The 24,100-nt window shown below is 37.0% G+C and overlaps 1 protein-coding gene across 2 annotated transcripts in view; it reads right to left on the reverse strand.

Moving 5' to 3' along the window:
- Positions 1-24,100, reverse strand: part of LOC109429072 (uncharacterized) — a 221,861-nt gene that overhangs the window by 12,822 nt on the left and 184,939 nt on the right. The window contains exon 3 of one of the 2 annotated variants that reach the window (XM_062854134.1): positions 1,400-3,014. The exons of the other annotated variant lie outside the window; for it this stretch is intronic. Within the exon in view, the coding sequence (XP_062710118.1) occupies positions 1,703-3,014 (1,312 nt within the window). The 3' untranslated portion in view covers positions 1,400-1,702. Of the gene's footprint in view, positions 1-1,399; positions 3,015-24,100 lie in introns of those variants that run through there. 2 annotated transcript variants of the gene reach the window in all.

Consider the following 24,100-nt stretch of genomic DNA (forward strand, 5'->3'; position numbering starts at 1 on the left):
GCAGGTCACGTCTGCGCAAGCGGGTCATCTGGTCAATGCTTTCGTGGGAGGGTGTGCGAGTTTGTGTGTGTATTTTGTGATTGAATGAAGGGCGAGGTTAGAGCCAAGAAAACCACCTTGTTTTACACTATTTACATCCAAATATTGGCATTTATTACTAATCGGAATCGTGTACTAAGACTATCACTAGTTGTATTTCACTGGTATGCATTTGTGTTTGTGTGTGCGTCTTTGTTCGCAATCTTAACCTAATCGATGTAGTCTACAATTAAATCGGCCTGAGCGTGGGCAAGCCCGTTGGCACCCACTATGGCGACCGACTGTGGTCGGAAAAGGATTTTCGTTGAACTACCCTGTTTAAGGACGGCATGGGATACTGGCGTGGAGATCGCAGTGCCTCCATTTCCGGAGATGGCTTTGGAACTGGGTTCGAGAATAAGGGTCGATTCTTCGCGATTTCCCGTGGAAGGAGCTCCGAAGTAAGCGTAGGTTGGATCTCCAGACGGTAGAGAGATCGGTTGATCTGCGGCCGTCTTGCTCGTCGCCGTTACCATGACCTGCTTTTCAGGGGCTGGAACTCGGTACTTCGCAGGAGTCGATTGAGGCTTTTGGGCCAACTTGAGTGGAACCATTTTCAGAGAAGCCATCTTCAGCTGTTCCTTCACTGGAGCTGAAGGCTGAAGTTTCAAAACGGTTTTCGCCGGAGCAGGTTGGATTTTCAGAACGGTATAAGGTTTCGCTTTGACTGCGGCTGAGTTCTTCAGATGTACCAGTTCCAGCTTCTGGATTTTGAATTTGTCGTTCGATTGCTGAACAGCTTGTATGAACGGAGCATTCATAACCATCTTAGGCTGTTTAAGCTTTGCAGCCCGAATCGGCTTGAACTGTTCGTTTGCAGCGGTCAGCTTGATCGGTCCTCCAGTCGTCGTGGATTGAGTTGGGACCAGTTCGGCATCCATCATCTTCGGGACTCTACTGAAAGGATGAGGTGCAAAGGCTTCGGCGGGGATAAACTGGATGGTTCCATCTCCAAAGAATCCAGCCGGTCCGGCGCCTCCTCCATACGGAACCAGTGGAGAAGGCTGTGGATAGTTAGGGTTCGGTGCATACAGGTAAGGTGAGAGGAACTGTGGCTGTGGCTGGAAGGGATAAAAGCTTTGCAAAGGAAAGAAGGGAAGAAAAGAACATCGGATTACTGTGCTGATCGCTGGGGCTCTTCGGGTTAGATTTACCAAAACCAGGCTTCATCTAAGCTGCTTGCTGTTACATACGGATCTACGTACCGACAACTCATCGATAGGTTTTATTAGTTTTATTTGAAGATGAGTGCTAGTTACCATCAATTCCTTACAGTATGGCATGCAAACCCTAGGCTACGAAATAAAACTACAGGTTTTCGTTTTTAAATATTAATTTCAGCTTTATTGTCTACTATCTTACGTGCTAAAATACATTAGTGAAATCGTTAAAATGCGTTTCTCTATACTTGCGGGAAATCCAAATGCAGGAACAATTGCTGTCGTAAACTCTCTCGGAGTCTCCACAGAACACCACAGAGGACACTTCCTCTTCTTGGATCCTCTCGTGTCTCGTTGCTTTAAAACCATCTTCCCCCAATAATGGCAAGTCTTTACTAAGAAATTTGTACAAAATCTATTTACACATAATGGCCACTGAATGGTTGCCCACCCCAAAGCTGCCCCTAATCCCGATAGTAGACAACAGGACCGCTAGCCACAAGCACCGCATCGAGCGGTAGACTACGTTTCGTCGCATTGATTGTCCTACCCAGATCGACACTCTCCGGGACGGCATAGATCTTCGCGCCAGGACCGGCAATCGTCAAGCTTCTCGGATGGGTAATGGCCGTTCCGTTCGGACCAACAATCGCAGTTCCACCACTTCCGGCCGTCGCAACTCCACCCGGTCCAGCAATCGCAATACCTCCCTGACGAACTCTCAACCGCTGAATAACCAAGCCTCCGCTCGATGGCTCCGTCTGCCTGTTGAACAATCCCCCGAATGGTCCCTTCTCTTCCGCAGTAATTTCATTATCCGAACCGTCCGGAATCTCCTTCAAATCCTTGATCTCCGATGGAAGAACTGTTGTCGGGGTAGTCGTTGACTGCATGTTGAACCGGTTGGTAAAGTTCTGGAACGTTGCCGTAAGGTTGAAACTGCGATTTCTACCCCTGTTCATGATCATCATCTGCAGCTCTGGTTTCAAGTCATCGTCTTTCTCATCGCTTTCCCCAGAAGACAGCTTGCTGTTCATGAATTTGTCGTTCTGCAGTGGAGGATTCGATGTAGTTCCCTGCTTCTTTTTCTTCGCATCTTCGTCGTCTTCCAAACCGTAGTCTACCGCTTCCAGCACTTCCTCTAGCAGATCCTCTTCGATCTTTTCATCCGTCACCACACTGGCTACTTCATCTACTACGCCCTTACCCTGTCTAGCTTCCCCTTCCGCCTCAGTAGCCCCGCCATTCAGTGACCGTCCCCGCCCGTGGAAAGACCTCAGTGTACCGAAATCGATCGTACTAGGCACGTACCGGATTTCCGTTCCCCTCCCATTGGCGGCAGGAACCGCAATTGGCAGAACGTAGATCTGCGGCGAAGTCACCGGAAGGTCGCGACTCTTCTTTATCTCGAACGAGCGCGCTTCGTCCGGCAGCGGCAGATGCATGTACGGAGCCGGATAGTAGTAGACCTGCGCCCTAAAAGGGTCCACCGTGCTTACCACCTGCGGAGGGTCAAACTGTTTGAACATCGCCGTCGGACTGGCGGTCGTTCGAAAGTTTAGCGGTTGGTATACCGGCCTAGGGAAAAAATAGCCCTCGTTGAAGTTGGACGTTCGCGGAAATGCCACCTCCTGTTTCTTCTTGTAGCCGAGGGCGATGTTGATGCGGTCGATTTCCTGCAGGATCCGTTGGGTTTCCTCGATGGAACCTCGCTGCTCGATCAGCGGTTCCAGGGCGCGTTGCTGCGGCAGCATTCGCATCAGCTGCCGTTCGATCCTGAGGGGGGAGGAGAAAATGGCGTTAGAGGTTGGTGGTTGATGGATTTGCTGGAGTAATTGAGAGAAAGATTGTATTTGGAGGAATTCAGTACGTTTTTCATGATGGTTGATCAGTTCGATGAAAACTGGAATTAACATTTGCCGAGAATAAGCAAAATCTTGCCAATGATACACCCAATTAACGCTCACTTAATTTGCGCTAGACTCAATTCTCGCCCCTCCCCCTCCACCATTTTCACACTAATTCCCAAATCATAATCCCTCATTTGCTCTCCAAATTTCAAATAGCGACCCTTCAATTAACGCTGAATTGGGGTTCGGGGCGTTCTGGTACAACTAACTTGTGGTACATATAATGGACATATAAAGTTGTTTTCCAAATTTTCCGTCTTAATGAGTACTTGCACCGAAGGTTGCAAAATTTAGTGGTTCCCAGTTTTGGGTTATTTGTGTATAAAGATCCGAAAGGTCTACAGGGTGGAGTTTTTTTTTTCTGATTCTGCATCTCAAGGAGCATATGCATTATGTATAAAAAATAGTGATATTGCACAGATTAGTGGTTCCTAAGCAAAGGTCATGGGCCATGCTAATTTCGCAAGAACCGAAAGTGTGATTAGGAAGTTAAAAAATTGTTGATATTCTGTGTCTCAAGAAGCATTCATTACAATATAGGGACACTTCAAAACTCAGTTTTTTTCCAAGCTGGTGTCACAGGCTATGCTGATGACCATGATATAGTGGTGTTGAAAATCTCAGGGGTTTACAATCTGGAGTTACGGCCCATGAAAATTTCTCGAGAGTCTGAAGTGCCATAAGTGAATGATATCTTTTCGATTCTACGTCTTAAGGTTCATTAATTTTTACATAATGGCGTTGCAAAGCTCAAGTAAAGACCATGCTTATTTCGCAAGAATCGAAAGTCCTAGGAAAAGGCGTGAATGTTTTTCAGATTGTTGGTTTTAAGGATCACTTATTACAATATATTTGTGTAGCAAAGCTAAATGGCTCCCAGTCTGAGGTCATGGGCCATGATGATTCCTGAAGAATCTGAAGTGTGAGCATAAAGTGGAAATGTTTGTCGTATTGTATATCTCAATAGGCACATACATCATATGCCACTATGATGGAGCAAAGGGCCGAAAGCAATGGTGCTACTACGTAAAAATCTAGAAAATATTTGCACTTCATCCTTTCACTTTTGTTTTTTTTTAATCTCTCGCGGCTCGTGACTACTGAGCTTTAACACACAACTATATAAGTGTTCCCTGAGGCACAAAATCCAAATAAAAACGGTTTCATTTCGATCTGAAACTTTCAGTTGTTGAAAAATTATTGTGGCTTTTGGCTACACATTAGGAATCACTGAGTTATACAACTATCGGAAAAACATCCTCAAAAATATGATTTTAGAGAATTTTGCATGACCCGTGACCATGGATTGGAAACCGCTGATCTTTGCAAAGCAACTATATTGAAGACACTGCAACTTAAGATGACCAATTCGAAAAGCATTTGCACCTCATCCTAGCACTTTCGGTTCTTGGTATAATCTTGTGATCCATGACCCAAGATTGTGAACCACTGATATTTGAAACAGAACTACAACTTAATAAGTGCTCCCTGAGATGCAGAATCCGAAAAACTTTTCCACTTCATCCGCACATCTTGGCTTCTTGAGAAAAAGAACTTGGCAAATGCGAAATTATTGATTGTAAGTAAATAACTCAAACTGAAGTAACTTATCATAGTTTCAAAACTGTGAAATTTCGGTCTTCATAAACTGAATCCCGTTTTCACACTAAATCCCAAATAGCGCTCTCCCAAATTACGCTACAAGTCAGTTTACGCTGAGACCCCGTTTTAGCGTTAGCGCAGTTACGGTTTACTTCGTAGATTGGGTACTAACAACATTTAGTTTACGCTGAGACCCCGTTTTAGGGCCTAAATTGGTTTTAGAGTACAGATTTTTCCAGAAATTTTGAATTTCAAGGTGCTAGAGTTCTTATAAATTGAAATACCCTGTTCATGAAACCCTTCCTCTTCTCGTAGACTTTTTTCCATACAAAATTGTGATCTGAATATAGTATATTGGGATTATCAAAACTCGGATGAGATTACAGTCAGATGTTTGGATTTGTTTTAAAGAACAAGGAACAAATCCGATTTCCAAATTTAAGAAAAAACCTTTTGGAATTTTCTTTCAAATGTATGTCAGGAAATTTTATTCTGGTTTTCATTCTGGTTTTCATTTAAAATTCTAATTCATAGAAAAAAAGCATAACAAAACTTATATATGTACTAGAGTTCATAGAACTCTTGAATCACTCTCGAAATTACAGTGGTAACTATTGTCTGGATTGTAGCAGTTATAATTAGTGTCAAGTTGGATTCAAAAGAGCTGTTGATAAAACTTTTGGCGGCAATTCTACTTTCAATTGCTTCAAAAATTTCTTCGAACAAATTTTCAGCAATTCCTTTGAGAAGCCACCAGAAATGTCGTTATAAATGTCTGTAGCAATTCTTTTCTTCTTAATTCAAGCTAATAATTTGGAATTGTTTTTCGGAAATTTCTTTTAATTTTTCTTTGGCCATTCTTATGGTGGCTCTTTTTGGTTTTTTTTCCGGAAATTTCATCAGGAATTTTCTTTGGGAATTTATTCAGATTTAAACTGATTTCCTACGGCATTTTTTTGAAAATTCCATTGATAATTCCTTCTAGAAATTACTTCAAAAAGTACTTCTGCAACTACTACTTCAGCAATACCTTTAAGAATTTCAGGTAGTTCTTTTTCTAAGGTCCTTAGCATTTTCTTCGGGAATACCTTCAATACTGAAAATCCTTCAGTTGTTCCTTTGTTATTTTTTTTCTACAAATCTTTTGAGAAATAAACAGATAATGCCTGTAAGAATGTTTCCTTGAAAATTTCTTGGACAATTCCTTTGAAAAATTCTTCGATAGCTTTCTTTGCAAATTCTTTGTGATTTATCTAACATCATCTTCGGAGTTTCTTTCGATAATTTCTTTGAGTATTCGTTCAGAAATATTTTTGAAAACTCGTTATGAAATGCCTTTAAAAATTTATCCAACATAGTTTTCTTCACCTTTTCTATCGTACAAATTGGGCCGAAGGATCTCAGTTTGTCAGGAAACTTTTTCCACATGCAGGGCTCATGGATGTTTAAAAAATGGGAAAAATTCAGAGTCGCCGATTTTCCTGGAAAACTCAGGTTTTTATTCGTTTTCCCCTGGCACTGTTTATTTTGAAAAATCATAACTCAAGAACAAAGCATCGTAGAAATATTTTTTATGAAAATGAAAGCAAATTTTCTCAGGAATCCAAAAATATACAAACTGGAAGAAGTTTTCCACAAAACATTCCACCGTTGAGAAAAATTGTAAAGAAAAGCCGAGAAAACTATGTCCGAACTCGTGGAAAATGTTCAAAAGCAAATTTTTGGAATGCACTTTTGTTTGTTTCTATGTTATGGCCAAGACTCTTTTTATTTTTTTAATTTTTTTTTTTAATTATTCTTAGTTTAGTTCAGTAGAAATTTTGGCTGCAATGTGGTGAGTGTACAACCTGGAAGCAGCGTCCGGGTTCTCATATCTCCACGGGCCAGTCTATGAGAAACATCGCCAGTTAAGGCGAAACTTGACGCATTTGCTCTTATTATGGCTTCAGATTTTTTTCAATAACAGAGCAATATTTTTTAAATCGGTGTTCATTTAGTGCTAGATAAAAGATCAAAGTATCTCTTGATTTTTCTTTAGTTAAGCATGTTTATAAGTTTTCCAGAAAACGATTTTTTGAGAAATTTTGTTTAAGAATGGTTTTTGTTAAACTAATAGTGTTGTCCACTATGTTGGCTGAAAGTCTCTATAATAAAGACAAATCAATCAATATTGTCCACCAGGATAACCAAAAATTAGTAGATAACTTGATCCAACCTCTAACTGAAAACCAATTTAAAGAAATTGTAAACTCAAAATGAATAAATGCATCTAGAAGTGGAGATACGTACCGAATAAACACCAAGGAAATGCAACTTTTCAGCACTGTTTTTAAAGTCTCCATCAATTTTTTTCAGTAATTTATTTTGAAACACCTGCATTAGCTTCATTGAACATTTCTGAAGCAGCTCTTCCTTTAGCAATCGAGAATTGATCAGGCAATCACTTCGACATCGTTGTGAGACGGATCATTTTCTCTGAGAATGTTTTTGTTTCTTGAACAAGATTTTTGGGATACCTTATCCTTTGAATTTTGGTAATTTTTTCTTGCAATTCCCTTTTTTCGACATTTTTTTCAGAAATTCTTTCGGTTATTATCTCTTTTCTTTCTTTCTATTACTTCTTTAAGCATCTATCAATAATGCTTTAAGTATTCATTCAGTAGATTTTTTATTTTGTTGGAATTTGTTTTTAAATTCTTTTTGTAATGTGTTTGGGAATTGTTATTGAATTCTTTCTGCAATTCCGTTGGCAAATTCATTTGGTATTTTTCTGGCAAAGTCTATGGAATTTCTTTCGATGATTATTTGGGAATTTCTTAAAAAATTTATCGTACATTATTTTTTTTATTTCAGAATTTAAAAGAAATATCTGATGACATTCCCAAATTTATATCAGACGGAATTCCAAAAGAATTGTTGAAGAAACTTTCAAAGAAATTATCGTATAAATTTCCAAAGCAATCACCTAGAGCACAACTTGCCGTAGGTATTACAGTAGTTCGTTGAAAAACAATGCCAGAGTAACTTTAACAAAGAAATCCCACAAAATTGTCTGGATCCAATTTGATAGAAATTACAAAACAAACTTCCAGAAGTAAACATTTCGTCAAAGGAAATTTCAAAGACATTACCAGAAAAAAGCACAACGAATTTCTGGAAGGAATTTCCTAATCAATTCTCGTAAGAATTTGCAAATAAGTTTCCGGGGGAGTGTCGAAGAAATTTCCAGGAACAATCAAAGGAAATCAGAAAAAAAACTGCTGAAAGAGTTCCCAAAAACATATTTGAAGGGTGTCCTAAGAATTTCCAAAAAAAATCCGTAAAAATTCCAAAAGAAATTTCCGAAAAACTTCCCAAAGCCGAAAAAGGTGTCGAAGCATTTCCTACGGAAAAAGGCACCTTTCTCAGAGCCACTTGATTTTTTTTAGAACATTAGGTATTAAGTAGATCAATTCAAAGAATTTTTTTTATATTACCAGCTCGACAGCTCAGTTCAGTACAAAATCCAACATAGGAAAATGCGACAAATAACCCTCATAAAAACTTCAAACTACTTTTAAATAAGCTTCTGGGTATCAATACTCTTAAAAACTTGGACTTTGTCCTAGTGTGACGTGTAGATTCAAAATATGGAAATATCTCAACACCGCCAAAGAAACAATTACTAAGGAAATTCCCGAAAGAAATCTTAAAAATATTTTACAGGAATTGCAAAATCAGTTTTCAAAGCAGTTGCGATAAAGTTTACAAAGGTATAGTCAAAAAATGTTTCCAAAAGAATTCGACACTTTCTATATTCTTTCAAAAGTGCAATTGCCCAAGAGATTCTGAAAAACATTCCCGAAGATTTTCGCAAAAAATCACTGCAAAGATTCCCAATAAAAACTAATTTTCAAAAAATCTATTACCGAATAAATATCTGAATGAAATTTCTGATGCAACCCTATAAAGACATAAGATGCTGCTAGATTTAAAGACCATAACTTCCAAATTGCTTGTAATTTCAAACATAATTATTTTTGTGTAAAAGCTTTAATTCTTCTGAGCATTCTTGGGGGCTGTTCATTTATTACGAAAGGAAATTTTAGCGATTTTTCGCCACCCCCTCCCCCCCTTGTAAGATTTTTTGTATGAGAACCAAAAAATAAATTGTATGGCGCGTAAGATTTCTCAAACCCTCCCTCCCCCCATAAACCCTTACATAATTATTGGACAGCCCCTTGACAGTTTTATTTTAGATGATCCAGAAAACGAGACAGCTCAACTGGTAGCTCAAAACAATACTTTGTTTCTTATGTGAAACCTTTAATTTTTTTTGAACAACTTTTCCCAAGACAGTATCCCATATAATGGTCCAGAATGCGAGCTCTTTTTATGTAGAATGTAGCTGCTAAACAGTAGCTCCAAGTAGTGAGATAATTTTGAACTCGATAGTTTCAAATGCAATGGCTTTCATTGTTCTGAACCATTTGGGAGTCAGTTTGGCTTTTTATTTCGCAGAATCATTACCTGCTCTGTGGCTTAGTTGGTTAATGCGCCGGTCTTGCGAATACGGAGTCGTGGGTTCGAATCCCACCAGAACGCGATTTTTTTTCAGAAATTTCAATTTGTCGATTAGCAACATTTCGTACCTTCCTACTACAAGTTTTTTCAGAATGTTTCAGACATACAGGGGATAGACAAAATGATCGGGACAGGCAAAATTTTCACTTTTCAAAAAATGTCCAATTAGCTGTAACTTTTCGAAAAGTGCATCAAATATTCTCAATTTTTCGCTGTAAGTTCTTCAACTAGTTGTGTATCAGTGGACAAAATTTGGAAAAGATCGGGCTATTCTGCACGAAGTTACAAGCATTTCAGAAAAAGGTAGAATTATCCGATAGCCAACTTTGAGCTGTTATATCTCCGGATTCAATGAACCGAATGCAATGAAATTTTGTCCATTTATGACTTATATAATGAGCTCTGAAAAACGTTTGACTAAACTTGAAATTATTAACAAGAGAAAAAGTTATAGCGATTTCATTAATTTTATGATTTTTTAGTAAATTGGTTTATTTTTAATATGCTTCCCATTACTTTTTCAATGAATTGCGGCCTATGTTGTTATTTTCTTTCAAAATATATCAGTATTCAAGACAATCGGAGGAAATTGAAATGAACTATAATTAGCATCTTAAATTTTGAAACGATGTTGAAATTTAAGAAAATTTGGTATTTTATTAGAAAAATAATCTAATCGATATAATTTTCTTCCGTGTTAAAAATTTTAAATTATGTCAAATGTTTTTCAAAGCTCATTATATAAGTCATAAATGGTCAAAATTTCATTGCATTCGGTTTATTGAATCCGGAGATATAACAGCTCAAAATTGGCTATCGGTTAATTCTACCTTTTTTTAGAATCCTTATAACTTCGTGCAGAATAGTTCGATCTTTCCCAAATTTTGTCCACTGATAGTCAAATAGTTGATGAACTTACAGTAAAAATTTTAGAATATTTGATGCACTTTTCAAAAAGTTACAACTATTTGAAATTTTTTTGAGAAGGGAAAATTTTGCCTGTCCCGATCATTTTGTCTATCCCCTGTACATACCATCAAATCTGATAAAATGCGAGTAAAGGGTAATATGTATCATCGTAGGTTCGATTCCCTGGTTGAAAAAGGTGTAGTGTTTTTTTTTTATTTCAGAAGTTTTGAAACTTCTGAAAATGCTTAATGCGAATCTTATGCAATCTTGCAAGGATTGTTCTAAATAATGGTTAGAATGTCACCTCGCAACATTTTTAAAATTAAGGCCAATAACGTAGCAGTTCAATGTATATATATATTTAGTAAAATGCGACAGCCACTTCTGCAACGACCTGGAGGAATAACTGATAGTTCCCTTGATATGAGTTTTTTATTATTATATTCTTTTGTTGGAACTATCTAAAGTACATTTAATACGGTGAATGTTCCAAAGTTTATCTTGAGTAAGTTTGCTTAAAAAAGAACAAAAATCGTCAGCCTTGTATGGAAAGTCGAAAACAAAATCCGCTCTACTGTATTTTTTTTTCTTTTATGTTTCGAACTGAGGGCATGATTTTACACTTAAAATGATCATCAGCTTACCGATTTCAAAAATGCTGTAAACTAGTATAATGGATTAATGGTTAATTCATGGTTATTTTGTATCGCCACACAACGAAATCATGCACTCTGTTTAATATTGTTTTTTTTTTGTGAACTACTGCACGAGTTTTCAGATATTTCTCTAGGTTTATCCCAGTTACATTCTCGATTATATTTATGTATTCAATATATATCTATGCGGTTGAACGGTACGTTTACGCATTTTAAATGTTCGTAGAAGTGCTGCTTCTATCTTTCAAGCAGTTGACTTCCATTCATCCACATACTTGTATCTTCGCTTCTGCTTCACTGTAGTCACAGTGAAGTAGGGTGCCTGCACCAATTAAATATGGCACTACCTAAAGAAAATTATTTGTACAAAAATAACGAGAGACCAACGAATGTCATCAATATGTTAAAAGATAGCTTAGTTTCCATTTTACAGGAAAAATATAGAAACAGAGCCATTATTTATTACGGCGTGTGCCAATGATAGGAACCCTATATCAGTTATGGCTACATTTTTTAACTTCGGTTCCTTTTCGCACTATTTGCATGTATTTCTTATGGGATTAGCCATAATTGGTACACTATGGCGAAAAAGGATGCGAAGAAGCCGAAATTTTAAGGAAAACGATTTATTTCTACCATAATTTGGGCAAAATGTGGAGTTGAAATGAGTGCAACCATCTTTTGTGAACGTGATCTGTTGTTCACATTTTTTATTGTTGATGTACATCGTTAAAGGGTGAAAATCAACTATTGCGAATAATTGGTACTATAGCCATAATTGCACTTACCCTATCCCAGATTTCTTGACAAATATTCGAGCGTGTAAAAGACGTAAACGTTTTGGAAGAAATGCAAGTTAATAAAATAAAACCTTCTCTTTTCTTTTTAGTTCAAATATAAGTTATTCAAAACCTGTAAAATGTGAAAACTGTTAATAAATGTGATTTATCGACGTGACCATCATGTTCAAACGTACTGAAATTCCTGAAAAAAAAAGTAAGATTCAACTACATCGGTAGAAAGATCAAGTTCAAACAAACGATGAGCCTCTGCTTTTCGTGAATTCTGAGTTCCAAACAAACGGTCGCGAAATGATTCGACACTTGCTGACGAGGGAAACCGGTAATGTTCCTCAAACAAGCACGGTTTGTGCGGCAGCGACCCGACAAATTTAAAAGTACACACGCAATTTAAACAGCAACACCCGTACAGCATCAAACAACAATTATAGCAACAGATTTTTGTTAGCCGACACAAAAGAACAAACAAAATGCGGACAAATACAAACACAAAAACACTTAAGCAGGCAGCTCATCATTGGTGTTAAACTTGAACGAACGAAGAAAGCACATCACGTACGGATAGGTGGGAAGTTAAGGGCGGGTTTATGTACAAAACAGGGGGAAAAGAAGGGGGAGAAAGAGAAGAGAGTTCTTAGGTCAAACATTAATTGAATAAACATACCTGCAACATTAGAGTGTAATTTATGCACTTTCGCGTGGAAGCCTCCGTTCGGTATTAAGGCAAAAGCTTCTTATAGCACACACTTACAGGTCGCACAATACACAATCACGTTTGGTTTATATTGTTATATAAATACAAGTTGAACGGACTTAGCAGCGCTGCTTTTTCTTAATGCTTCGCATTAATTCTCACAATTAATCAAGCAAGCTGCGGGAAGCTCAAGAATTAAGGTCCGGAGAGAGCAGCACGCCCATCATTTCTTTCTCGGTCCGCTTCCTCGCCGACACTGACTGACTGGCCGAATGGCAATGTGCCATAATCGTCGGGAGATAAGGTTACATCACGAAGTCACGAAAATGCAGTAGAATCATCGAATGTTTGCGATCTTTTCCGTTTTTTTTTTTCTTCAATTCTTTTTGTTTCAAACAGAGTCATGTTAGATAGGAGATAACAACACATAAAGAGCAAAAAAGCAACGGGTTAACCAAAACGGGAATGAGACGATATACAACTTTCCACTACATTTCACGTACAAACAGCGCAGATTGATTGATAGCGCAAGAAACGGACTGCTGGGAAAAACCTTTGAACGCGCGAGCGCGCGCGTTTGGGGAGTCCGGGAAAATAGGCTACGGGATCGTCATGTCACGTCGTCGGGTATGGCGCGGTGGCGCAATGATAGCTGTGCGCGAGTTTTTCTTCGGGAACGGTTTGGCGTCGCCGACCGGTTTGATTGCGGACCCGGTCCGGACCGGACCAGCCAGGTGCCTCCCACACAGTTCTTTAGGGGGTCCGAGTGCTTTGCGGTTGATTGGCGATTGACGGACGCGATGGGGTCGTCAATCTGTTGATAGAGTCGACAAGTTTATGTTATGTGTGTTCGAAACGTGTGCAGGGAGAACAGAAGTTGCAAGTATGTATTTGACTTGCGTAAACATATAGGAACTGTTCTTTTTCAGCTGCAGAATTCATCCCAAGCAGCACACAAGTCACAAAGACGTGTTGACAGCGCAGGTTTTTGGTTGTACAGGAGGCACATTCATAAAATTTTAACTCAAAGGCAGAATAACTTATTTAGATTCTACCGTGGACATTTCCCAAGTTTTTAGTTTCATCCGAAGAGCACACTCGGGAACTCCACAGAAAGGTTCAGTGCCTACAAAGCTTGATTCCGCACCCTGTCTAGCTAAATCGTCGGCGTTTTCATTTCCCAGAATTCCACAATGATCGGGCACCCAGTATAAAGTTACCTCGTTCCTACTGGCCAATTGCTTCAGAGAAATAATGCATTCCCACACTAGCTTTGATTGACACGTGAAAGCTTTTAGCGTATTTAGAGCCGCCTGTCTATCCGAAAAAATACAGATCTTGGCAAACCTACAATTTCTTTTCAGACAAATGGTGGCACACTCTAGAATGGCTTGAACTTCCGCTTGAAATACAGTGGCACTGCATCCCATTGGTATAGCCTTACTGATACCGGGGCCAAAAACACCGGCTCCAGTATTTTCTCCCACCTTGGACCCATCAGTATAAAATACAATAGAACCTGGACGTAAACTTGGCCTACCAGCATCCCAAACATAGCGTCATGGTTTCACCACTTTGAAGGGAACATGTTTAATTTGAAGTCTTTGATGATCCTCAAATGTCCGGCAAGATCCCCGTCTAGAACTTTACTGTAATGTATGAACTGCAGTGCACTTTTTGCCGCTTGTAGTTTAACAAATTGATGCAATGGCAGTAAATTGAGAAGGGCATCCAAAGCAACTGATGGACTGCTTTTCATTGCTCCTGTCATAGATATACAAGCAAGTCTTTGTAGCTCATAGGAAGTACTCTAAAATATCAATTAGCATTAGCGTCAACTTAATGTTTGATTTACTATCGAAATACACTAAAGCATTGTCCAGTTAGAATCCGGACGCAAAGGATAATTTATTGTGACGCTCTCAATGATCATAATCATATTTTTTTTACAGCAGTCTGATCATAAACAAGTCCTCTATTGATGGTGAAAATTTCATCGATTTTCTTGCTATGAGTAAAAAGTTATTTCAGATTGAAGACAAGTGAAGGAAAAAAATCTTGCACAAACACGCTGAAAATTAAGCGTGGTCAGGTACGACAGTCGCGAAAAATGGAAATGTCTCCATAACCATTATATGTGATGTGCACAGATGTTATTAAGCATGCCATGAGGAAGTGCCCAAGGAAGATTGAAGTTTATGTTCATGGATAAATCTGCTTGGAATTCCAAGATTTGCCAGGAAGTTCGAGCTCTGGACATCGTTTTCTCACATCACGATTTTGACACCAAATGTGTGCAAAGATGATAACCTGCTGCTTTTCAAAAATGCACACAATGGATCTGTAGAGGTTTGAGCTAATTTGGTGAGCTATCACGACAGCCTGAGATGTGCAGTGGTGTCATCACTGTTGGATAGTGTTTATTAACGAAAAAACACTCAAATTTCGACTCACTTGAAGTGCAAATTTTCGGTAATACCAATCCGTGTGGTCAAATTATGAAATTCAAATAACTCAACGTACATATGTACAGATGGGTAAATTATTGGTCAAATTGGGAAAAAATCCACAGCTCAGGTGAGATTTGAACTCACGACCCTTATTCGCTAGACAAGTGCTTTACCAACTAAGCTACCGAGCCAATTAATGACCCGGCAACTTAGTTGTCATAAGGTTCAATTCTAATCTCATCGATCTATATCATCTTCCCCTAAACCGCAAATATAACCATCTCTGTTGTACATATGTACGAAGAGCGAAAGCGATTTGTTTATTGTTTGAAACTGTTTGCCTATCGTACAGGCAACGCTTCCTCAACCACTTGTAGAGGAAGAACAATGCTACCTGGAAGGCGATCAAACGCGTCGTTCGCATTCTATTTGATACGACGGGTAACTACGTAGAGGTAGATGCTCGAAAACGACTCGGTAGCTTAGTTGGTAAAGCACTTGTCTAGCGAATAAGGGTCGTGAGTTCAAATCTCACCTGAGCTGTGGATTTTTTCCCAATTTGACCAATAATTTACCCATCTGTACATATGTACGTTGAGTTATTTGAATTTCATAATTTGACCACACGGATTGGTATTACCGAAAATTTGCACTTCAAGTGAGTCGTTTTCGAGCATCTACCTCTACGTAGTTACCCGTCGTATCAAATAGAATGCGAACGACGCGTTTGATCGCCTTCCAGGTAGCATTGTTCTTCCTCTACAAGTGGTTGAGGAAGCGTTGCCTGTACGATAGGCAAACAGTTTCAAACAATAAACAAATCGCTTTCGCTCTTCGTACATATGTACAACAGAGATGGTTATATTTGCGGTTTAGGGGAAGATGATATAGATCGATGAGATTAGAATTGAACCTTATGACAACTAAGTTGCCGGGTCATTAATTGGCTCGGTAGCTTAGTTGGTAAAGCACTTGTCTAGCGAATAAGGGTCGTGAGTTCAAATCTCACCTGAGCTGTGGATTTTTTCCCAATTTGACCAATAATTTACCCATCTGTACATATGTACGTTGAGTTATTTGAATTTCATAACTCAAATTTCGCTTCTTTGGAATTCACTGAATAGCCCTTAATTTCGCAAGAAGAGAAATATTTGGCAAAGTTTCTTTGGAATCCTAATCAGATTGGTAGAGGGTCTCAGGACACTACAGGGATAACCTGATTGTTAAACAAATCCGCCGAAGGGGTTGATGTTAAAATTTACTAGCATTGTGCAGATTTTTAAGGAAGTAATCACGGAAAAAAGGAGAAAATGTATTAAAAATTAAATTAAATAATTTTAATGATATTTTTCCATGACACTACAGTAAATTATCTTTGTTTTGAGGGCTTTTCTGTTTGTTATTACACCTGTGAGATATAAGTGATTATCTGCGTCCGGATTCTAACTGGACAATGCTTTAAGAATTTTTATAATTTTTGACGATCCTTCCAAATATTTTAAATAAGTGTTTCCTAGTAAATCTTTCTGAGGCTCAAAGTGTTCAACAATAGTCAGGATATGAACAATGAAATTAAGAAACCTGACAAAAAAAAACTACATATTCGAATTCCCTCAGTACTTCCCTATAATAATTAATTTATTATTCGCAAAATTTTATTTAATTAACTCCACAATCTCTGAACCGATATCATGAGTTTTATCCATGGATTTTAACAGAAGTTCAACACTTTCCAAAAATGTCTTCACAGATTTGCTCAGTAATACCGGCGTGACCCTTTTCAACCCGACAGTTTTAAACTTGTACAAAACTGTGTAACTTGTTCATTAGCGTATCGAGTGAGTTTGTGTAATGTAATTTTATGTGTTTAATGTTAATTTGTGCCAATTTTTATCAAATATTTAGGTCCTGAAGATGGTCCAATAGCCGGACTGAAACGTCGGTGATGATAAATAATTAATCAACGCAATTTATCAGACTGCAAGCCGAAATTCTTTAAAAAAATCTACCTCCAGAAATTCTTTAAAAATTCAAATGCTTTTGAAATTTCTGCTGATTGCACAAATATCAATAAAGACGCTTAAGAAGTTTTGCCTTAATTTTGTTCTTCGAACTCTTTACGAACTTAATCAAAAAATCTGAAATATATGCTTTAAAAATTCTCAACGTAAACATCTCCCTGGAAATTAGCTACAAAATGTATCCTGGAACTGTGTGAAGGAGCTCCAGTTAAAATTCGCGAAAAAAAAATATAAAAAAATATCCTGGAGATTTTTGGAAAATTATACATTCATTATTTAAGAGATCTTATGAGTACACCAAGAATATTTTTATAGGATTAGACACAAATTTTACTATTATTTTCAACATTAATTAATATTTGTTTAAATATTCAATTCAATTTATACTTTCAACAATTGACAATTAATGGATTTTTCTCAAGCTTCTCCATGGATTGTTCAACGACACAGCGAAATTGCTGAAAAGAACGACTAAGCTTCAGGCTATTTATCCGACAAAAACCTTTCATGACGAAGAGAACAAACCTGCCGATAATACCAAAAGTCATTCTATGTCAAAATTACTGCGATATTGGATATTTTTTTCTTCCGCTCTCCCAAGTATGAGAAAATCTCCCATATGGTTTTCCATATGTTTGCGCTCTAACAAATATCGATAAATTACCCACTTTAATGCAAGGGAAATTTTTCGTAAATTCTTATAAATACCGTTTGCGTGATAATGTATGCACCATCGTTCAAATTAGGTTCCCATTTCATCTGCACACACAATGTCTTGTTTTTTTTTGCATGCACGTAAGCTCTAATCCATATCAAAGTGGGCTGCGGGTAAAAAAAATCATATTTCTTAAGTTTAAAATTGGCACCATGAAGAGATGGTAGCGGTAGTTGTGATTTGTTTTGTCCACGCGCAAATGTTAAAAAAGACATTTCAGGATTATTCTTGTGGACCGTAAAACGGTCCTAGACCGAAAAAAAGCAAGGGCAACTATTCCCTAAAGAAGATTTAGGCGAATTATGTGCGCTCAATTAGAAAAATGGCGAAGAAACGTGTAATCAGTGACTTAACGGCACGGCAGATCGAAGAGGAAATTATGGTGGCCTTGGTGATCCTTCGACCATAGTAAATAAACTCACATAAATTGCAATGGCATCCTGGAGCTACGACTCGCGCCATATAAGAAAGGCTTGATTTTGCCCGAACGCAACATCCGCTTTTTTTTCGTTTTCCGACGAAAGCATATTTTCTATCAATCCCGTTGCGAATTCCAGAATCAATGTGTTTGTGTGTTAATGTCTACATTATTAAGCAATGTCAATATAAAAAAATATCTCAAAAATTTTAATTTTTGACTGCGACACTCCCACGGTGACTTAAACTTTTCGACACTCACAAGTATAACTGGAACGATTATTAACGATGGTGCAAACATTATCACGCATACGGTATATCCCTACCTTTAAAGCTAATTAGCGCCCATGAAGGTTTGGAATAAGCTCTTTTATGGAATGGAAGGGATTTTTCTTCAACTTCTTTGCGTATAACAAGATCACCTTTGACCAGATTTGATTTTTTCAGTGTTGTTGCTCCCACAAAAGGAAAACATTTTATTCCATATGTAGTAAAAAATGAAGCGGCTCCGTGATTTTGGAAGAGCGGAAGAGCCTCTTATATTGCCTGATTGTTGTATCACACGAACACGTGTGATTTTTTCTACGTAATTGGCCTCATAAATCACTACAAGAAAATTTCTGCTTTAAAGTACAAGAAACTATTTACACATTTTGTTGTGGCCTCATACATATTTAAAAAGTTTTTTTTTTTGTGAGATTTCCAGTTTTTGCACCCTCACACGTGCAATTAAAAACTTCAAGATAAGGCTTCTTCCAGAGATTCTTCCAGAACTCCCCACAAATAAGAGATATATTTCGTGGAGTCTTTCAGAAATTTGTCACGGAATTTCTTCACAAATTTATTCAAGGATTATCTCACGAATTCTTCTTAAACTTCCTATACGGGCCCTCAAAGAAATCTATTCAAAGTTTCATTCCGATTTTTCCAGGAATTTCTTTAGTTTCGCATATCGCCAGAAATTCTTCCAGCGAGCCCTTCAGAAAATCTTTCAGGAATTCTTCCATTCATTCGCAGAGAAAATTTTCAAATTCGTTCAATATGTTCTCCAAAGCATTTCAAATTTCTCGAGATTGCCCCAGAGATTAATTTGGAAAACTTCCCTGGATTCCTTTTGATATTGCTCCATGGATTTCTTCAGATCATTCCCCAGGAATTGCTTTCGACAAGTCTTTCATGGATTTCTTTTAAAGATGGTTTTATTTAACTTCTTAGATGCAACGCTTCAAAAAATTTCCTCTACAACTTCCATTGATATTATCGTTAGGGAATCCTTCAGAAATTTTTCTTAAAAATCCTATGGAAAAGCTTTCATAGGTTTCCTTCAAAGAAATCCTACATTTTTTTTCAGGAAATCATCCACGGATTCTCTAGAAATGCATTCGGCGATTCTTTAAGAAAATCAAAGGTTGATCCAGAAAGTCCTCCAAGGATTTCTTTTGAAAATCTTTCACATACTACATTCGAAATTCTCATAAAGATTATTTCAAAAATTTGTCCAGGGATTCATTTGAATTGAGATTCCTTTAACAATTTATTATGAGATTCCTCCATAAATGTGTCCATGTACAATAACAAGTCCAAGGAAAACTCCTATGGATTTCATCCAAAATATATGCATAAATTTTATCAGAATTTACTTTGGGAATTTGGTGTTAAAATCTACCAAGGTTTCTTACTGAAACACCTCCGGATATTTTTTCAGAATTTTTTTCTGTATCTCCTCAAGAAATTTCTCTAGGGCTTCCTCACCAACAATTATTTTAGGCAGATTGCCATGGGTTATTTCTGAAACATCATCAGCAATTACATAAGAAATCCTTCTGTAGATTCGTTTGAACAAATCATCAGACTTTTCTACAAGGATGTCTTTGGACATACTCTCAAAGATTCTCTAAAAAATCTTCTACAGAAACATTTACAGATATTCCTGTAAAATTTTCTTCAGATATTTCTTTAGGAATTTCAACAGAGATTTGTTCAGGAACTGTGCTGTGGATTCCATTGAAAATTCCCTCATGGATGTGTTCCGAAATTTCTTCAAGGACTCATCCAGAAAAGCCTGCACAAATTCCTACAGAGATTTCTGCTGGAGTTTATATAGGGATTCCTTCAAGATTTTCTCCAGATATTTGTTATTGTATTACCACAGAAATTGATCCCGCATTTTTCTAAGGATATATCCGATGATTTCCCCACGGGTTTTGTCAAAGATTTATTAAAAAACATTTTCATGGAATTTCTTCGAATACACAGCGCTACATTTTTTTCTCAAGAGCTTACTTATGTGTCTCTGACGGATTTTGAGCCACGGAATCTGAATCCGTTCTCAGATTTGCTCCAGCGCGACATAATTTTGTGCTATCCCTCAATTAGGGCAAAATATGTGATTTGGTTTTTTTAAGGAAACAAAGGGTAAATTGGTTGATTGACATCTATTTGAATGACTCATGTTAAATATTTCGTTTTACCAAATCAAATTCGATAGATTTGAGCATTTTATGTTAGTAAAGAAACTTGCATACAACTTTTGGAGGGTGATTTGTATGCCAATAGCGTACCTAACATAAATCGCTTGAAACTGTCAAATTCGATTTGGTAAAACGAAATATTTTGCATAAGTGTTTAATTTAGATGTTGACTGATCAATTTACTTTTTGATTGCTAAAAAATATTTTCATGCTTAATTATTTGCAATCAAAAAAGTCCAAAAACGCATATTTTACCCCATAAATTGAGGTATAGCTCAAAAATGTGACGTGCTGGTGCAAATCTAAGCCCGGATTTGGATTCAGCGGTCCAAAATCTGTCAGAGATACATAAGTTTGCTCTTGAGACAGACCAAAAAATTTTTTTTGTTACGCATTAATTCTCGATATCATAAAATGAAATTTAAGAAAATGTCGGTACCCTTTAGAAAAAAAATGCTTGGGCAATAACTTTGTTGTTAACTCGTCAAAACGTCCGAAAGTTTGACTCAAATTTTCATAAAATCAAAGCAAATTTTTTTAGACATTTGTGATTTACACTCAAAGATGACAGATATACAGATTTTTAAGTATTATACAGACAAAATACAGATTATCAAAATGTGATTCAGATTGTTCCAGAAATCATAAAATTTGAAGGAACTTTCAATAAATCTTATGAAAACTTTTTGAATTGCTGCTTAAATTAAAAAAATAATTTATGAAAATTTGTCCATTTTCACACTTGTTATAGAAAAGTAAATACCAGTAAATATTAAAAACCGTGAAAAAGAAGTACATTTTCTTAAATTTCTCTTGAAATCTAGGACTCTTGGTGTCTGCTATGCCCTGAAATACTGCGGTACAGAAAAATCTGTACTGATACAGATTTTTGACAAAATAATTTGGCATCTCTGCTTACACTTGATAGATCGTGATCACTGGTGGTGGTATATTTGCTGAACAATCTTTCTGTACGAGTAGTGTAGGATCGCTCGGTCACCATTTGTTAAATTCTGCGGTGTTAAATAAAAGTAAGTGAACCCTAAATTTTAAACTTCAAACGACGGTCTCCGAAGAAAACTTCCCAAATCAAATCATCATGTAACAGATTATTTCAGAAAATATTCCAGATGTGTCACAAAGAATTATTTTAAGAAATCTGGCATTAATTGCTTCGCCAATTCCTCTATGATTTTTTACAAATAATTTCAGAGATTGTTAGAGAAATTCTCCCACAGATTGCTTCAAAAATTACGCTGGATACTTTTTCAGGAATTTTTCTAAGCATTCGGTTGGAGAATCTTTTTGAAATTCCTTTAGAAAATCTACAAGAAATTTCTTCAGACGTTGTTCTAAAAAATCTTTCTAAAGAACTTCGTTCGGAAATTTGTCCGATCATTCGACCAAAAATTCGCTCGCGAATTCTTTCAAAAATTTATCCATGGATTCATTCGGATTTTTTTTTTTAAATCTTCCTATTCTACCAATTTCACAAAGATTTCTTCCATAGAATCTGACATGATTTACTTCTGAAATTTCTCCATAATTTTCCAAAAAAATATCCGTGAATTTGAGCAGATACTCCCCCACGGATACTTAAAAAAAATTTCTTTAAAAAAAACTTTCGGCGACACCTTCGGAAACTATTTCAGAGTTTTTCAAATAATATTTCAAAAGTTTCTTCAAAACTTTGTGCTGGGGTTAATTTAGAAATTCTTTCATAGGTTTTAGCAGGAATTCCCACAACAACTTTCAATTTCTTCAATTTCCAAGTTTTACGAAGAGTTGTGTAAGGAAGTTGTGCATGAGTTTCTGCAGAAATTCAAACGATCTTCCAAGGATTTATTCCAAAAATTTCTCTGGGGTTCGCTTTTCAAATTGCCCCAGGGATTTTTTTTAATCCGAATTTCCGTCAGAAAATCTTCCTGGAATTTCTCAAGAAATTCCTCCAGTGACATTTTTTTTTAAATGTGAGATCTGTTTGGAGATTTTCTGCAGAGATTCATAGAGGTTTTCGAGGAATTCTTTCTCAAAATCTCCCATGGCTTTTATTATAAATTCAATTAACAATTTTTCCAGAAATATCTCCAGAAGTCCAGATTTTCTTCAAAGGTTTCTCTTCAAATTTCTCCAAGGATGACTTTGAAAAAAAAAACTTCCAACTTTCGATTATTCTTTCATGAACCCTTTCTGAAATTCATCTTCGGATTCTTTATAAAAAGTCTTTCATGAGATCCCAAAAAAAAGTTGAGGAATCTTTAAAAAAAATCTTTCAGGGACTTTTTTGGAAACTTCACGTAGATTCAGTTTAAAAAATTATCCAGGAAATCCTAAAGAAATTCAGTCAGATATTCTTTCATAAAATCGTCTAGGTGTTTCTGAAGACTACAGAATGTTCTCCAAAAAAATCTTCAAGAACTCCTAAAAAAGTCTTAGCATAGATAGCTACCAAAAATGTTACATGGATTTGTTTAGAAAATACTTCAAGATGCCTACTAGTTATCCTGGTATTGAAAATACCTTAATGTTATTATTGAGGTATTAAAAATTGGTCCATTACTACCTCAACAAGTTATTGATTGGGTGTTGCTTTATGAATTATTTAAATATTGCTTCAAACCATTTTTTTGCAAATTAGCACGAGGAAATCTGAATATCCTCATATTGAGAACGTCATTCAAGCAGGTATTAGTTTTCGGGTTGTTATTTTCAGTAGCTTTGTTCACTTCATCATGGGGTGTTTGATTGGCAAGTAACGTTTTGATGACCAATTAGTCTTGTAGAGGTTTGGGTAACCGCCATAAAACTTTATACATTTCACGTAAGTTTTATGATATTTCTATGATGAACCTTCTTCTTCCTCTAAATGGCTCTACGTTCACACTGGAACATGGTCTGCGACTTTTCAACTTAGTGTTTTTTGAGCACTTCCACAGTTATTAATTGAAGTGCTTTTTTTTTGCCTGCCATTGAATTTTTTTTTTGTATATTGTGAGACAAGTACAATGATACCCTAGGCGCAGGAAGTCAAGAAAATTTTCCCGACGGAACGAGAATCAAACCCGCCGTCTCCGGATTGGCGCTCCATAACCTTAACTACTAGGCTATCTGTAGAAACCCTATGAACCTCTTCTATTCTATTTGACTAAACAATGTAACTTGAGTAAATCTTGCTAAACTCAAACAAGTCCTAAAAATTTTCCTACAAAACTTATTTATGTGCTCAAATATCATGCAATGGAATGAAAACAAAACTGCAGAAAACATCCAAAGTCATGCCATCAACTGGCATGATTTTAAACTTCTGATTCTAAGCAAGCTATTCAACTGTTTGAAATTCTGGCATGGAATTTAATCAATCACGGGATCAAAACAAGTTGAGTATCTTATCTTGGAATGTGCCTTTCGGGTGTCTATTAACACATTAACGTTCAACGACCCAGTTCAGTTGGTGGCTGATTATGCGCCATTGTTCCCAGAATTTCCATCAACGTTACGCCGAATTACTGCGTTGGGACCGTTCATCATCGTCGTCGTCTTCCATGTGGCCGCAACTCGTGCCAACCATCATCCGGTGGTCGCAAAACATTGCGCAATTCGTCATTTTTTCAACCCAAAACCGCTAGCTGGGCTGAGCATTTAATCTAATCTATC

This window comes from Aedes albopictus, chromosome 2 (assembly GCF_035046485.1).
Source record: "Aedes albopictus strain Foshan chromosome 2, AalbF5, whole genome shotgun sequence".
Classification (NCBI taxonomy): domain Eukaryota; kingdom Metazoa; phylum Arthropoda; class Insecta; order Diptera; family Culicidae; genus Aedes; species Aedes albopictus.